The sequence below is a fragment of the Sapajus apella genome, unplaced genomic scaffold (genome assembly GCF_009761245.1).
Source record: "Sapajus apella isolate SASKATOON/1434 unplaced genomic scaffold, GSC_monkey_1.0 scaffold127, whole genome shotgun sequence".
Taxonomy (NCBI): Eukaryota; Metazoa; Chordata; class Mammalia; order Primates; family Cebidae; genus Sapajus; species Sapajus apella.
Genome location: NW_022437067.1, coordinates 462,191 through 476,292, shown reverse-complemented (window position 1 = coordinate 476,292; position 14,102 = coordinate 462,191). Strand labels below are relative to the sequence as shown.

The 14,102-nt window shown below is 61.2% G+C and overlaps 2 protein-coding genes across 7 annotated transcripts; one reads left to right on the top strand and one right to left on the bottom strand.

Moving 5' to 3' along the window:
• Nucleotides 1–2,856: 2,856 nt before the first annotated feature.
• INTS11 (integrator complex subunit 11) lies at nt 2,857–11,116 on the top strand. 2 transcript variants are annotated; one of them, XM_032262058.1, is made up of 16 exons: nt 2,857–2,981; nt 3,437–3,510; nt 4,427–4,655; nt 7,237–7,335; nt 7,418–7,452; nt 7,805–7,943; nt 8,363–8,427; nt 8,837–9,026; nt 9,181–9,264; nt 9,604–9,693; nt 9,776–9,938; nt 10,024–10,131; nt 10,215–10,276; nt 10,348–10,490; nt 10,565–10,694; nt 10,788–11,116. In XM_032262058.1, exons 1-16 carry the CDS (start codon nt 2,943–2,945, stop codon nt 10,851–10,853), a joined length of 1,716 nt encoding a protein of 571 aa, XP_032117949.1. In that variant the 5' UTR covers nt 2,857–2,942; the 3' UTR covers nt 10,854–11,116. The 2 variants fall into 2 exon arrangements, with proteins under 2 accessions (XP_032117949.1, XP_032117950.1); XM_032262059.1 differs by lacking the exon at nt 9,604–9,693 and having other exon boundaries at nt 2,871–2,981.
• PUSL1 (pseudouridine synthase like 1) lies at nt 6,901–13,841 on the bottom strand. Of its 5 annotated transcripts, XM_032262062.1 has the most exons (8): nt 13,692–13,841; nt 13,462–13,519; nt 13,162–13,349; nt 12,883–13,032; nt 12,636–12,806; nt 11,897–11,951; nt 11,651–11,813; nt 11,018–11,346 (listed from the first exon to the last, which is right to left on the bottom strand). In XM_032262062.1, exons 1-8 carry the CDS (start codon nt 13,838–13,840, stop codon nt 11,297–11,299), a joined length of 984 nt encoding a protein of 327 aa, XP_032117953.1. In that variant the 5' UTR covers nt 13,841; the 3' UTR covers nt 11,018–11,296. The 5 variants fall into 5 exon arrangements, with proteins under 5 accessions (XP_032117955.1, XP_032117952.1, XP_032117953.1 ...); XM_032262063.1 differs by lacking the exon at nt 11,651–11,813; XM_032262060.1 differs by having other exon boundaries at nt 11,256–11,813.
• Between the last annotated feature and the right edge of the window lie 261 nt (nt 13,842–14,102).

Genomic DNA, 14,102 nt, shown 5'->3' with positions numbered 1-14,102 from the left:
CTCCTCGGCCCTTCAGTCCCCCAGCCCCCTAGCTCCTCAGCTCCTCAACTCTCCACCCTCCCAGCTCCTCAGCCCCTCGGTCCCCCAGCCCTTCAGCCTTCCAGTCCCGCAGCCCCGCTTCTGCCTCCTCACTTTTCACTTTCTGTTTGCCACCCTTTGTGCTCACATTTGAGTTAAATCAACTGTCAGTTCAGCTCTTGTTCTCGATCTTTGCAACATTGAAAAGATAGTAGAAAACACGAATACATAATTCTAAAGGCCCTAACAGGCTGGGCACTGTGTCTCACGCTTGTAATCCCAGCACTTTGGAAGGCAAAGGTGGGAGGATTGCTTGAGCCCAGGTGTTGAAGACCAGCCTGGCCAACATGGCAAGACCCTGTTGCTCCCACCCAAAAAAAAAAATGCAAAAATTAGCTGGGTGTTGTGGCTCACGCCTATGGTCTCAGCTATTGGGAGGCGGGGGGTGGGAGGATCGCTTGAGCCCAGGAGGTTGAGGCTGCAGTGAGCCATGATGGCGCTACCGCATTCCAGCCTGGGTGACAGCGAAACCCTATTTCAAAAAAAGACGAAAGTTGTACAGTATAGAACAATATGAAGAAGGAAAGAATTAACCAAAATCCAGGGTCTCAGAAACAACTGGGGGGACATGGTGTTGGTGGCCAACCCTCCTGATGTCCCTGGGTTTTTTCCATACATGCCTGCCATGTGCTGTCTTGGAACCTGGGCAGGAGGTCAGGGGCATTTTCCAGTACAGACACCTGGACGGGACTCCATGTCCTTCTCCACGGCGTGCTTCCTCAGAGGGTGCACCCGCCCCAGCAGGGACACTGTGCTGTTTTTTTATTTTTTTTTTTGAGATGGAGTCTCTGTTACTGGCCTGAAGTGCAGTGGCGCGACCTCAGCTCACTGCAGCCTCCGCCTCCCGGGTTCAAGTGATTCCCCTGCCTCAGCCTCCCGAGTAGCTGGGACTACGGGTGCGAGCCACCACGCCCAGCTAATTTTTGTATTTTTAGTAGAGACAGGGCTTCACCATGTTGGCCAGGATAGTCTTGATCTCTTGACCTTGTGATCCGCCCACCTTGGCCTCCCAAAGTGCTGGGATTTCAGGTGTGAGCCACCGCGCCTAGCTTGCTGTGTTATTAACAGCTGCATTGAACACCCCGGCCTGCCAGGTCAGAGTTCATATCCCATTTTGCAGCATTTTGCAGCTGTTAGTGTGGGCTCTGCTGCCCTCCCCTGCTCTCTGAGGCCTCTGCAGGGTCCTCCCAGCCTGCCCCTTTCCCATTTGGCTTCTTGGCTGCCTGTTCTGCCCACTATCTGGACAGTCCTATCTTTCTCATGGCCTCAGTTACCCCAGACCTGTACCTGGGTATCTTCTCAAGTCACCTCAGCCCAGGGATCGTCCAAGCAGAGCCCGTTTCACCCTTCCCTGCACCAGGTACCGCCTCTCGGGCTTCATGGTCACTGGGCCAGTGCCGTGTCCTTGGGCTCACTCCCACGCCCTGGCCTTTGTGTGGCTGCTCTCCCACCCTGCCTGTCCGTCCCCACCCTGCTCAGATATTGGCTTCTCAGGGGGAATTTTTCTTCATGGTTCTGGAAGTTTCAGGGCTTCCTTGTACTCCTACCTTGCTCTCGCTGTCACAGAAGCCTCCGTCTGGCACACTCGGGGCGCCTCGTTTACTTGTCTGCCAGCAATCTCCTTGCAGACAGGGATGCTCTTCCTGTGTCTTCTGAGCCCTGTCCCATCCTCTAGTTCCAGGCTCTATTCCTGCACCTCTGCCACCTTTCCTCCTTGGGATCAGTGTGGGTCCTGTTGGGAGGCAGGACTGCCAGTGCCTAAGGACTGGGCTTTGGAATTCAGAAAACCAACCCGAGCCCCACATTTCAGGGCTGTGTACCATGAGTGCCTCTGTGGCCTCAGGTCCTTGCCTGGAAAGAGGGGCAGCCCTCTCCTCCAACAGATGTTGGGGGGCCTCTGTGAGCCTGGCATGGCTTGGGGCAGGAGGTGCAGAAGGAGGAGACAGCTGAGGCCCTGGCCTCAGAGAGCCCAGCGAGGGCAGGAACAGGCCTGTAAGAGAACGTGAGACCCCCATCTATGGCAGGCAGGCCCTTGGCCCCGTCACCCTGATGTGTGGTACTGGCTTTGGACACTTCAGGTGGCTGGCAGAGGGAGGTGGGTGGGATGCAAGGGGAAAACCAGGCCGTTCACTGCCATCAGACTCCTGCCCAGGCGCAGGCAGGAGCAGAGGTGCAGAGACCCTGGCCCTTTCCTCATGGGCCCCCAGGCCACGAGGGGCTGAGTGTGCCTTGCCTGGCCAGGGCTGCTTGCCTGTCAGGAGTATGGGTGGGGCACAGATTAGGATCCGTGTTGGGGCTGCACGGTGTGCAATGGTGTGGGGCTTGTGTTGCCCACACTGGCCACTGCTGGACTGCCGGCACTGTGTTTGCTGTGGCGTGGCTGAGGCTGCGTGGCATCCCTCCACAGCTGCACCACCAGTAGGCACCCAGTTCCAGCACGTAGGCACCCACGCCCTTGCCTGCCTGGGGACAGGTCCTGGAGGAGGCGGCCTCATTGGTCTGCAGCTCTGCTGAGGGTCCAGCCACAGCCCAGGAGTGACCCCAATTGAGGTCTTGGCCCCACAGACCAGCACTTAACTCTGTTGGGCACCAAGGACCACCACACAGTGCCCACTACTCAGCCAGCAGTCCTCAGCCACTTTGAGAGGCCAGGGGAAGCTGGCAGGGGAAGGTGTGTGGGCTGCAGGCCTCAGCCCTGGGTGTGGTGGTGTGGGGCTTGGTCCCGTGTGTCCCCCTTCCTGTGAGTGGAGGTGGCCCAAGTGTCTGTCACACAGCAGTGCCTCTCACCCGCCCTCTCCTGAGCAGGGGCTGGCCAGGACGTGGGCCGGAGCTGCATCCTGGTGTCCATCGCAGGCAAGAACGTCATGCTGGACTGTGGGATGCACATGGGCTTCAATGACGATGTGAGTCCCTTGGGCAGGAGGCCCAGAGGTCGGGATGGCGGGCCGTCCACAGCAGGACCCTGGGCCTTGGAGCTGGGACAGTGGGGCAGTGGGCAGCAGTGGTCGTGTCTGGATGGCTGTACCCTTCAGGGAGCGGGGATGGGTGGGCCCGGCTGATGCGAGTCCCTACATGGGGAGGTCCCCTTGTGCTGCACTGGGCCCCAGCCCCAGGGTCCATAAGAGTGGGCTTAGCTTCCAGCTCAGATTTGTCCATGAGGGTGGGGTGAACCTTGGCCTCTCCAGATGCAGTGAGCAGCTGGGGATCCTGATGCCACTTGGGGGGTGGGAGTGCCCAGCCTGGCCTTGAGTCTGCACACAGAATCCTGCTTCTTGGGAGCCGCTTCCTGGGGTGTCGGTGCTCCCACATGCTGCCTGGAGACCATGGCCGCGACCTGACGCCCTCATGCCCTTCCCAGCGGCGCTTCCCTGACTTCTCCTACATCACTCAGAACGGCCGCCTCACAGACTTCCTGGACTGTGTGATTATCAGGTGGGCACCCGCCAGGGGCCTTGAGGGCCCCACGTCTGTGCCTGTGGGGCCTGAGCCCCCGTACTGGGCCTCGGCAGCCTTTGGCAAGGGGCCTGCACCATTCTTGATCCTCAGGGGTCTTTGGGGCCCCAGGATCTGCTCCCTGCTTGCCTTGCTGGTCACACACATGGCTTGGTCTCTGCCTGTTCTTCCGGCCCTGCCCTCTGAACCCGGCCCTGCCCTCTGAACCCGGCCCTCCAGGCTTCATCCGCTCCCATGCCTTCACTGTCTCAGGAGCTTTAAACTCCATTGTCTATTGGCGATTCCAGAGGTTCGAGTCTGCCCTGACTCCAGCCTTCAGGGTCCAGCATCTTATGACCCACTCGTCTGGGTGGCCTTGCCTGGATGGCCACAGCACTCCTGCTGGTCCCCCTGCCCTGCCTGTCCTCCCCAGCAGCCAGAGGGGCCTGTGAGGCCTGGAGAAGCCCCGTCTCCGGAGGCAGTGTCCCCACCCTCGTGGTTGTGGTTTCTTCTCGGACACGGCAGGGCCTCTAGTGCCTTTTCGGGGCTTGCCAGGCACTGTCCCTGCCCTCGGGTCTGTGCCACCTTTACCTGCAGCTCCACTCAGCCTGTCCCGACCACCTGAAAAGCCAGCGGCTCCCCCACTCACGGTTCCTTAGCGGCTTTGCATTGTTTTGTAGGTGCGTCACCATCACTAATGTTGTGTCCCGTTCGCTTACTGCCTCGCTAGATTTTCAGACTGAAGGTTCCAGGGAGACAGTTTTGTGTTTGCTCATTCCTAACACTTGAGTCCTTGGGACGGGGTCTGATGCACAGTAGGCACTCGGCGAACGATGGGACGAGTGACCCGCAAGCCCAGAGCGGGGGTGACGGCTGGGTAGGGTGGGCCCAGCCTGACCCGTGCTTCGTCCCCCAGCCACTTCCACCTGGACCACTGTGGGGCACTCCCCTACTTCAGTGAGATGGTGGGCTACGACGGGCCCATCTACATGACGCACCCGACCCAGGCCATCTGCCCCATCTTGCTGGAGGACTACCGCAAGATCGCCGTGGACAAAAAGGGCGAGGCCAACTTCTTCACCTCCCAGATGATCAAGGACTGCATGAAGAAGGTGGTGGCCGTCCACCTCCACCAGACAGTCCAGGTCAGGCTCCCAGGGCCGCAGACGGCACAGTCACTGCCCACCCCACACCAACCATGCCTTCCGCGTGCTCTGCACAGCCTTGGGAAGGGTGGGGCCTCACTCTTATGCCCAGCACCATGGGGACACCAGGAGGGGGCACCCGGCGAGCATGCGGGTCCCAGACCAGACTGGGTGCTGGCCCCAAGAGAGCGCATGCAGGGTGGGGGTGTGCCCTGGTCTCTGAACCACCGGGCTCTGTCTGCGTAGCATCGAAGAGGCCAGAGTGGGAACTCGGAACACTCAGAGTTGCCAGATACTCGCCGGAGCTCCTGGGGTGTCACCGGGAGGGAGGGAGGCAGGGGCCAGAGGGGAGATGGGCCAGCTCTGAAGGGCACCCAGTTCTGGGTGTGGTAGCGTGTGTGTGGGTCGGAGGAAGTGAGGTAGGCAAGTGACAGCTCAGATTGGTGAAATTTCCCCCAGAGAGGATGGATTTGTCTGTCTTACTAGAGTCTGTGGGTGTTGCTTTCATGTTTTTGAAACTATCACGTTCCTATATATTTTGGAACGTTTCATCTTTCTGCTTGAACTTCTTGTCAAAATGAAGGGTATTTATCTTCTTTGGTTTGAAATTTTTTTATTATTATCTTTTGAGACAGGGTCTCTGACTCTGTTGTCCAGGCTGGAGTGTGATCTTGGCTTACTGCAGCCTCAGCCTCCCCAGCTCAGGTGATCCTCCCACCTCAGCCTCCCAAAGTACTGGATTACAGGTGTGAGCCACCGCACCTGGCAACTCCCTCACCGTATTTCAACCCAGCAAGACATGATCTCTAATGCCTGGTGACATCACCATGTGCTTAGATTTTTTTTTTTTTTTTTTTTTAGGGGACAGAGTTTCAACCTTGTCACCCAGACTGGAGTGCAGTGGCGGAATCTCTGCTCACTGCAACCTCTGCCTCCCGGGTTCAAGTGATTCTCCTGCCTCAGCCTCCTGCGTAGCTGGGATTACAGGCATCCGCCACCACACCTAGCTAATTTTTTTGTACTTTTAGTAGAGACGGGGTTTTGCCATGTTGGGCAGGCGTGTTTTGAACTCCTGACCTCAGGTGATCCGCGTGCCTTGGCCTCCCAAAATGCTGAGATTACACGCGGGAGCCACTGCGCCCTGCTGCTTAGTTTTATTTATGTTGTTTTCTTTGTTGTGCTTCCTGCATTTTTTCCATCTTTTACTTGGTATAATTTGCTTTTTGCCTGAAGAATATCAGCATGGGTCTGCTGGTGATTCCGTTAATTTTTATTTGCCTGCAAGTGGATTTATTTTACCCTCGTTCTCGAAGGACTTTCTCCTCTAAGGTGTGTAGAATTTTAGCTTGACTCTGCACGTTGCATGCGTCGTCCTTTCTCCTGTCTCAAAGGCCATCTCTGGGCACGAGCGCCTGTAGGGTTATGGCCTTCACCTTGGTTTTTGGTGCTTATGCGCTGATGGACCAATTTTTTTTTTGAGACAGAGTCTCACTCTGTCTCCCAGGCCGGACTGCAGTGGTGTGATCTCGGCTTACTGCAACTTCTGTTTCCTGAGTTCAAGTGATTATCCTGCCTCAGCCTCTTGAGTTGCTGAGACTACAGGCGAGCACCACCACACTGGGCTAATTTTTGTGGATTTCACGATATTGACTAGGCTGGTCTCAAACTCCTGACCTTGTGATCTGCCCGCCTCAGCCTCCCAAAGTGCTGGGATTACAGGCGTGAGCCACCGCGCCCGGTCCCAGCACGTGCTCTCGGCCTCTTCAGAGTTTGAGGCCTCTTGGATCTGTGGCTTGAGGCCGTTCACATTTCTTCCAGTGTTGCCTCTGTCCCGTTCTTGCTCCCTCTCCTCCGGGGCCCTGAGTCTGACGATCCACCTCTGGAAACTTCATCATCCGTTTGTCTTTCCTGTTTCCTGATGGATATTCCCTCCAGTGTCTTTCAGTTCATGAATTCTGTTTTCTGGTTATGTGTCATAGGCATTAAATTCATCCATTGAATTCCTAAATTGGGTTGTTACAGTTCCTGGTTTTAGAATTTCCACTTTTTTGAGACTGAGTTGCTCTTGTTGCCCAGGCTGGAGTGCAGTGGCACAATCTCAGCTCACTGCAACCTCCACTTCCCAGGTTCAAGTGATTCTCCTGCCTCAGTCTCCTGAGCAGCTGGGATTTTAGGTGCACCCCTCCATGCCCAGCTCATTTTTGTATTTTTAGTAGAGATGGAGTTTCACCATGTTGGCCAGGCTGGTCTCGAAATCCTGACCTCGAGATCTGCCTGCCTTGGCCTCCCAAAGTACTGGGATTACAGGCATGAGCCACCGCGCCCAGCTGCCCCCATTCTTCATCTCGTCTTTCATCTCCAGTGCATTCGGAGTCCATGCTGGAAACTCTGCCATTAGCGCCCTTCAGTCTTCTGTCTGTTGTTTCCCGTTCGTGGTCCTTGCTGCCTGTTCCTCATGAACTGGGTGCCATGTGAGAAACAGGGAATGAAAGGCTCAGTGCGGTGCCCTCGCTTCCCACCCCTGCCACCCCGGCCCCTCTGCTCTGATGGCGGAGCCTGAGCGCAGCCCTGTCCTCCACAGGTGGATGACGAGCTGGAGATCAAGGCCTACTATGCAGGCCACGTGCTGGGGGCAGCCATGTTCCAGATTAAAGTGGGCTCAGAGTCTGTGGTCTACACGGTCAGTGGAAGGGGCCGGAGGCTCGGGAGGGGCTACCGGGGTGGGAGGCACCCTCACCATGGCAGCCTTGTTCATTCACCAGGGTGATTACAACATGACCCCAGACCGACACTTGGGGTAAGTCTGCCGAGGCGTCTTTTGTCCTGTAGGCCCCCTTGGAGCTCGTGACCCTTGTAGCTGTGGGGATGCCAGCCCTTAAGTGGACAGCCCAGCAGTGTCTCCCAGGTCTGGTGTGGCCCGGAGAGCCTCTTCCTTCTGGGCTCAGTTTCGCGAAGGCACAGGGTCCAGGCGGAGACCTCTGTGCCTCCTCTCTTCCCAAGTGTGCTGTCCACAGCATTTTACCAGCTGGGTCTTTCCAGCCAGAGTGGCCTAGGAAGGCAGCTGGGGTGGGACTGGGGTCCAGCTTGTCACACCCAGTCCTGCAGCTGTGGGGACAGTCTGCCACAGCTCACCCCGACCCGTGTTCCAGAGCTGCGTGGATTGACAAGTGCCGCCCCAACCTGCTCATCACAGAGTCCACGTACGCTACGACCATCCGCGACTCCAAGCGCTGCCGGGAGCGAGACTTCCTGAAGAAAGTCCACGAGACTGTGGAGCGTGGTGGGAAGGTAGCTGCAGCAGGGCTGGGGACACAGGCCCTCAGTCATGCCGGGCAGGTCTTTCTGGCAGGCTTGGCTGTCCTTGGCATAGGTCAGCGTCTCAGAGTGTGGGGTGCTGCATTTTCAGGTAGGGAGAGAGAAAAGTTTGCTCAGCATTGAGGAGAAAAGCTCAGAGACCCTTCCCTAGGGAGCTCCTTTGCCCCTCCTACCTCAGATCCTGATGAAGCCTTGGCCAGGGCCCCCATGCCGCTCTCTTCTGTCTCCGGAGAGTCGCTGGGATGGGACTGGGAGCAGATATGAGAGGCTAAGGTCCACACGGGGCCACAGCTCTTGGGTGCCTGGCCGTGCCCTCACTGGACACTGCCTGCTGTGCCGAGGGGCCACGCAGCCAGGGCTCCTGCTTGGGCCAAGCGTAATATGTCCCCCAGGTGCTGATCCCCGTGTTCGCGCTGGGCCGCGCCCAGGAGCTCTGCATCCTCCTGGAGACCTTCTGGTAGGTGCTACCAGGATGGCTCTTTCAGGAGCCCTGCCCCGGGTTGGAAGCTGCGGCCATGCATTGGCCCAGCGTGCACACAGTCCAGTGGCACAACTGCTGGGTGTGGTGGGCAGCCCTGCCCAGGGTGCCGCTCGCTGCTGTCCTCGGGGGGAGGCCTGTGACGTTCCATCGGTGCCACTGTTTGTGGCTCTTGATGGGGTTCCTGGTCCTCCACCATGCTCGGCTGCCACAGGGCTTAATGGGAGATAGGGTGCAGACACTGGCCTCCTGTGGTCATGATGGGAGACGGGGCTCAACCCGGCCTGTGTATGGGTCGTGCAGATGAGATTGTGGGGGTGACCCGGCTGAGTCCTGCCCTGCAGTGTCCTCCCGTGGCCACTGTGCTGACCAGGACGGTGGTCCCCAGGGAGCGCATGAACCTGAAGGTGCCCATCTACTTCTCCACGGGCCTGACTGAGAAGGCCAACCACTACTACAAGCTGTTCATCCCCTGGACCAACCAGAAGATCCGCAAGACTTTTGTTCAGAGGAACATGTTCGAGTTCAAACATATCAAGGCCTTTGACCGGGCTTTTGCTGACAACCCAGGGCCGATGGTGAGGCCTGTGGTGGGGCTGGCCAGTGTGTCCACGTCAGCTGGCCTTTCTACAGGTCCCTGCCCATGGGTCTCTGGGCTGGGCCTGCAGCAGGGGTGGGGGGCATCTCCTGCCGAGTCGACCCCCTCCCGCCCCTGCCCTCTGTCTCTCGTAGGTTGTGTTTGCCACGCCAGGAATGCTGCACGCCGGGCAGTCCCTGCAGATCTTCCGGAAATGGGCGGGAAATGAGAAGAACATGGTGAGGGCCGTGGTGAGGTGCAGGAACCTGGAGGCTAGCGGGTTGTCCTGACACTCTCTGCCTGAGCTCTTGCTGGCCTGGCCCCATGCTGGCTGAGGGACACTGGGGCCTTTCAGTCTCCCTGTGACGCAGCCCGTCCACCTTAGGCAGAAGAGCCCCAGCCCAGCCCTGGACAGTCTTGTGCCAAAACCTGAGCCCTTTGGAGTCTACAGCTAGGCTTGGGAGGGCACCACTGGCAGGTGGAAACAGCTTCCAGGGTTCAAGTTGGGGCATCCCAGGGAAGGCCCTGAGGTGCCAAGGCTGGGGTCCTGTGGCTGTGAGCTCTGTGCCCGCCCCCAGGTTATCATGCCCGGCTACTGCGTGCAGGGCACCGTGGGCCACAAGATCCTCAGTGGACAGCGGAAGCTGGAGATGGAAGGGCGGCAGGTGGTGAGTCCTGATCCCCCGCGGGCTGGCAGAGCCGAGGGGCACGTCCTGGTGGTAACCACTGTCCATGCCCTGCGGCCTGCAGCTGGAGGTCAAGATGCAGGTGGAGTACATGTCGTTCAGTGCCCATGCGGACGCCAAGGGCATCATGCAGCTGGTGGGCCAGGCAGAGCCGGAAAGTGTGCTGCTGGTGCACGGCGAGGCCAAGAAGATGGAGTTCCTGAAGCAGAAGATCGAGCAGGAGCTCCGTAGGCAGCTGGGCGGGCGGCTTGGGGCCCACCTCGGGTCAGCGTAGGCAGCCTGCACTGAGACTGTCTCTTCCCCGGGGTCCAGGGGTCAGCTGCTACATGCCGGCCAACGGCGAGACGGTGACGCTGCCCACGAGCCTCAGCATCCCTGTAGGCATCTCGCTGGGGCTGCTGAAGCAGGAGATGGCACAGGGTACGCGGGCAGGGCCGGGCTGGGTGCTTGGGCCGGGTGGCTGGGAGCTGCCCTCACGTCGATGGCCCCTGCTGCCTCCACAGGGTTGCTCCCTGAGGCCAAGAAACCGCGGCTCCTGCACGGCACCCTGATCATGAAGGACAGCGTGAGTGGCAGGGTGGCCTCTGGAGGGGGGAGGGCCACTGCTGCGCTCTCTGACCTGCCCCTGCCCCACAGAATTTCCGGCTGGTGTCCTCAGAGCAAGCCCTCAAAGAGCTGGGCCTAGCCGAGCACCAGCTGCGCTTCACCTGCCGCGTGCACCTGCACGACACGCGCAAGGAGCAGGAGACTGCATTGCGTGTCTACAGCCACCTCAAGAGGTTGGCGCCCGGCCCTGCCCCTCCACCTCTCGGGCCCTGGGGGCAAGGCAGGGTCTCATGGAGCCTCCCCACAGCATCCTGAAGGACCACTGTGTGCAGCACCTCCCGGACGGCTCGGTGACTGTGGAGTCCATCCTTATCCAGGCTGCCGCCCCCTCTGAGGACCCAGGCACCAAGGTGCTGCTGGTCTCTTGGACCTACCAGGTAAGGGGCGCCCCCGCCCCACTGAGGTCAGCTCAGGTGTCACCATCCCCTCCCCGTCCCGTGCTGCCCATGGTGCTCTTGCCTCTGCTCCAGGACGAGGAGCTGGGGAGCTTCCTCACGTCTCTGCTGAAGAAGGGCCTCCCCCAGGCTCTCAGCTGAGGCCAGCCACCCACCCACCTACCTCTGCCCTCACCTAGCTGGAGAGACCTGGGCCTGCACTTCAGGACTGTGGGTGCACTGGGTGAACACACCCTGCGGATCCAGTCCCTGGGGGTCATGTGCCCGCCCGAGTGGCTGTTTGCAGCTGAAGAAATAAACTGACCTCCGGGCTGCTTTGCCTTTATTCCTGCTCCTGGCCCCCAAAACGATGGTTAGGGCAGGGGGTCCCAGACAGCAGTTTCCAGTAAAAGCATAACAAAAGATCACTTGGTGCCCCCGACTACGTCCTGCACTGCACCCTGCCCCGCCCGGGACAGAGATGGGCATCCAGGGTGGTGGGACTGAGGCAGACGGGGCTAATTTGGAGGTAAGGCAGCAGTGCTGTGGGCCCCAGGTAGCTGCAACTGCCCTGGGGTGGCCTGATTTTGGCTGAGCGTCCAGGGTCATTCGTGGCTCCCAAACTGTGGCCCCTGCAGGGTGCAGGAAGCAGCATCTGTGGACACACCAGACACTGCATCAGTCTGGGGCAAGGTTGGCCCAGAGCCCTCCCTGCCACTGACTCCCAGGGCCAGGGCAAGACGGGCTGGACTGAGGGGCTGCAACCCTGGGGGGGACACCTGCACTCCTGCAGTCACTGGCCCCCGGCCTCCCCACCTCACACCTTGACTTTCTGGTTGGGCAATGGCCAGATTCCTCTGTGGCCGGGTGGCAGGAAGGCTGTGCCTTCTCCCGTGAGGACTGGGCCTCAGCAGTCAGTGGGCATACCGCAAAACCCTTCTTCGGCCCGCTGCTCTTACCAAGGCTCCCGTACAGCACTGACTTCAGGAATAAGCCGTGGGCTGGGGCCAGGCGTGTCTGGTGCTTGCCCAGGGGGTCTTGGCTCTCCAAAATTGTCTTCACCTGCGCAGGTGCCAAAGCCCCCAGCCCCACGGCCACCAGCACAGCTGTCATCCTCCGTACCTGTGACCCAGAGCCAAGACTGCACAGGGGCCTGCCCACCCTCAGCCCCGCCCCCCCAGGGAGGGCCCCAGAACAGAGCCCACCTGTCTATACAGGAAGGACTGGCTCTCAAACTCGAGGCTCCAGAACTGCAGCTTCCTGGAAAACAAGTGCCTGTAGGTAGCCCACCAGCCTCAGGGGGTGGCACGGCGGGGCCTCGGGCAAGCCTGGTTCCCACTAGCTCGTCCCCCAGGGGCTCTGGCTGACCCCATCCCCAGTGAGGCAGACAAGCAATGCCCAGGCATGGAGGTGGCAGGACTCCAAAGGCTGGGCAGGTAGCCTGGCCGTCCCTGAGGAGCGTGGCCAGAGGCCCAAGCCCTATACCTGCTGCTCTGCATGGGAGTCTGGGGCTAGCAGAAGTTCTTCCTTCTCTCAGGGCTCACCCCAACCGGAGGTTCTGTGGTCAGAAGCTGCCACCTTGTGAGTGGCTCTCCGGACAGTACCGGGGGCAGCAGAAACCAGCCACTGCCAGGTTGGGCCAGAATCACTGGCCCCAGTGAAACCTTTTTGGTAGCTGCCAAGATTCTTTCATTAGGCAGGGCAGGGGTTTTTCAAAGAAAGGCAGCCTTCCCTGTGCTCTGCTCAGCCTGAGGGGAGGGCATAGCTGCAGGCAGGGGGGCATCCTGGCCACCCGACTGCCCCACATCCTCCAGCTGACGAGGCCCTGAGGATGCCCGGCTGTCCCTGTCCCGCCTGGCCTTGCCTTTGCTGAGGGAGGTGCTAGAGCTAAAGTTAGCGCTGCCAGTCTGAGGGCAGGGCCACAGGCTATGGGCCCTTCCTCACCTGCTCTCCTGGGGGGTGACCAAGGGGCTGGCCAGGCCTGGGGACACGGAGACACGGCGCAGTGTCCGCACGGGGCTTGGTACCGGGCTGCCGGCCGACTGGAAGGCGCTGAAGTCGTGTGTGCCGAGGAGGTGCTGGGCCGCTTCCTGCATGGCGGCCACGTCTAGGCGGCTTCAGGGATCAGGGGAACCGTCAGGAAGGGGGGCCGGCCTGCCCCCTCCCTGCCCGCTGTCAGGGCCACACTCACTCTGCCCGGAGAGCCCAGCATAGGTTGCGTTCAAACACGGGCAGCTCGTCAGACCGGTGACAGCCGGTGACCAGGCGGTACAGGTAGGTCCGGGACGTGGCTGCGTGGCGAGCGTGGAAGTCGCTGGGCACTCGGAAGGCCCGCAGGACCCTGGGGCAGCAGGTCGGGCTCACCGGGGGAACGAGCCCCAGACCTCGGGCTGCCCAGACCTCCAACCTCGCCCGCGACACGCGGAGTCGGGACGGCAGCGCCCCGGGGCTGCTCAGTTCGCGGGCTCACCTGATGGCCGGGTGCCGCAGGTGGGTGTTGAGGGCCTCGGTCAGGACCTCGGGCGGGAAGGGCGGCCGGCCCGGGCGGCGCTGGACGTCCAGGTGCGCCGCGTTGCTCAGGGCGTGCACCCCGGCGTCTGTGCGGCTGGAGATGGTGAACCTGACCGGCTCCACGGAGTTGAGCCGCTCGGCGGCCTCCTGCAGGACCGAGCCGCGGGGCGGGCGGGTGGGCCGGGCCGGACTCCCGGGACGCGCGGGCGGGGCCTCCCCCCTGCCGTTCACCGGGCGTCCCGGGACCCGCCGAGCTCACCTCCAGGTAGTTCTGGACCCCGACGGCCCGCTGGGCGCCCCTGACGGCCGCCACCCCGCTGCGGGAAGAGGCGGGCGGAGGTTACCGGGGCCGCCCTCCGAGGCCAAAGCCGCTTCCTCCCCCGAACGTTTGGAGCTCGCTTCCGGAGACCTCCGCCTGCCCGCCCGCGCCCTCCTTCCCGCCTCCACCCGGGCCCACGTAGTGGTCCCCGCCGCGCCCGGGACACCTACTTAAAGTCGGTGCCCACATACTGGAAGTACACGAGGTAGCGCGCGCGCACCGAGCCCGCGGCCGGCGCCGAACCCATGGCCGAGCCCGGCCCGCGGCACGGGAGGTGGTCTGCAGCGCGCGCACGCGGCGTGGTCGCGCTCTTGCGCATGCGCGGTCGCCCCGCACCCCGGCCACGCGCCACGGCGGCCTGGGGCGGGGAGCGGAGGCGGGGCCGGGCTTAGGGAGCGGTTGCAAAGTGCCTGCCCGCCGCCGAGCGCAGGGCCTTTACCGCCACCGCGGCGCCCCGGGAGGCGCGCTCGCAACCACGCGGCGACCCCGCGCTCCCGCGGGCGTGCGTTCGTTCGCTCGCTCATGCACTCGCCGCCGCCCGCACTCCCCGAGCGCGCTCTGTGCCGCGTTGCGGCCAAGTC

What these genes read in the sequence shown, in the direction of transcription:
- INTS11 (XM_032262058.1), top strand. Translation starts at nt 2,943, where the DNA reads ATGCTGGACTGTGGGATGCACATGGGCTTCAATGACGAT. An exon ending in CCCTGATCATGAAGGACAGC is followed by an intron (nt 10,277 to 10,347) that starts GTGAGTGGCAGG and finishes CCTGCCCCACAG; the next exon opens with AATTTCCGGCTGGTGTCCTC. An exon ending in TGGTCTCTTGGACCTACCAG is followed by an intron (nt 10,695 to 10,787) that starts GTAAGGGGCGCC and finishes CCTCTGCTCCAG; the next exon opens with GACGAGGAGCTGGGGAGCTT.
- PUSL1 (XM_032262060.1), bottom strand. Translation starts at nt 13,840, where the DNA reads ATGCGCAAGAGCGCGACCACGCCGCGTGCGCGCGCTGCAGACCACCTC. An exon ending in GGGTCCAGAACTACCTGGAG is followed by an intron (nt 13,350 to 13,461) that starts GTGAGCTCGGCG and finishes TCGGTCCTGCAG; the next exon opens with GAGGCCGCCGAGCGGCTCAA. An exon ending in AGTCCTTCCTGTATAGACAG is followed by an intron (nt 11,814 to 11,896) that starts GTGGGCTCTGTT and finishes TCTGGGTCACAG; the next exon opens with GTACGGAGGATGACAGCTGT.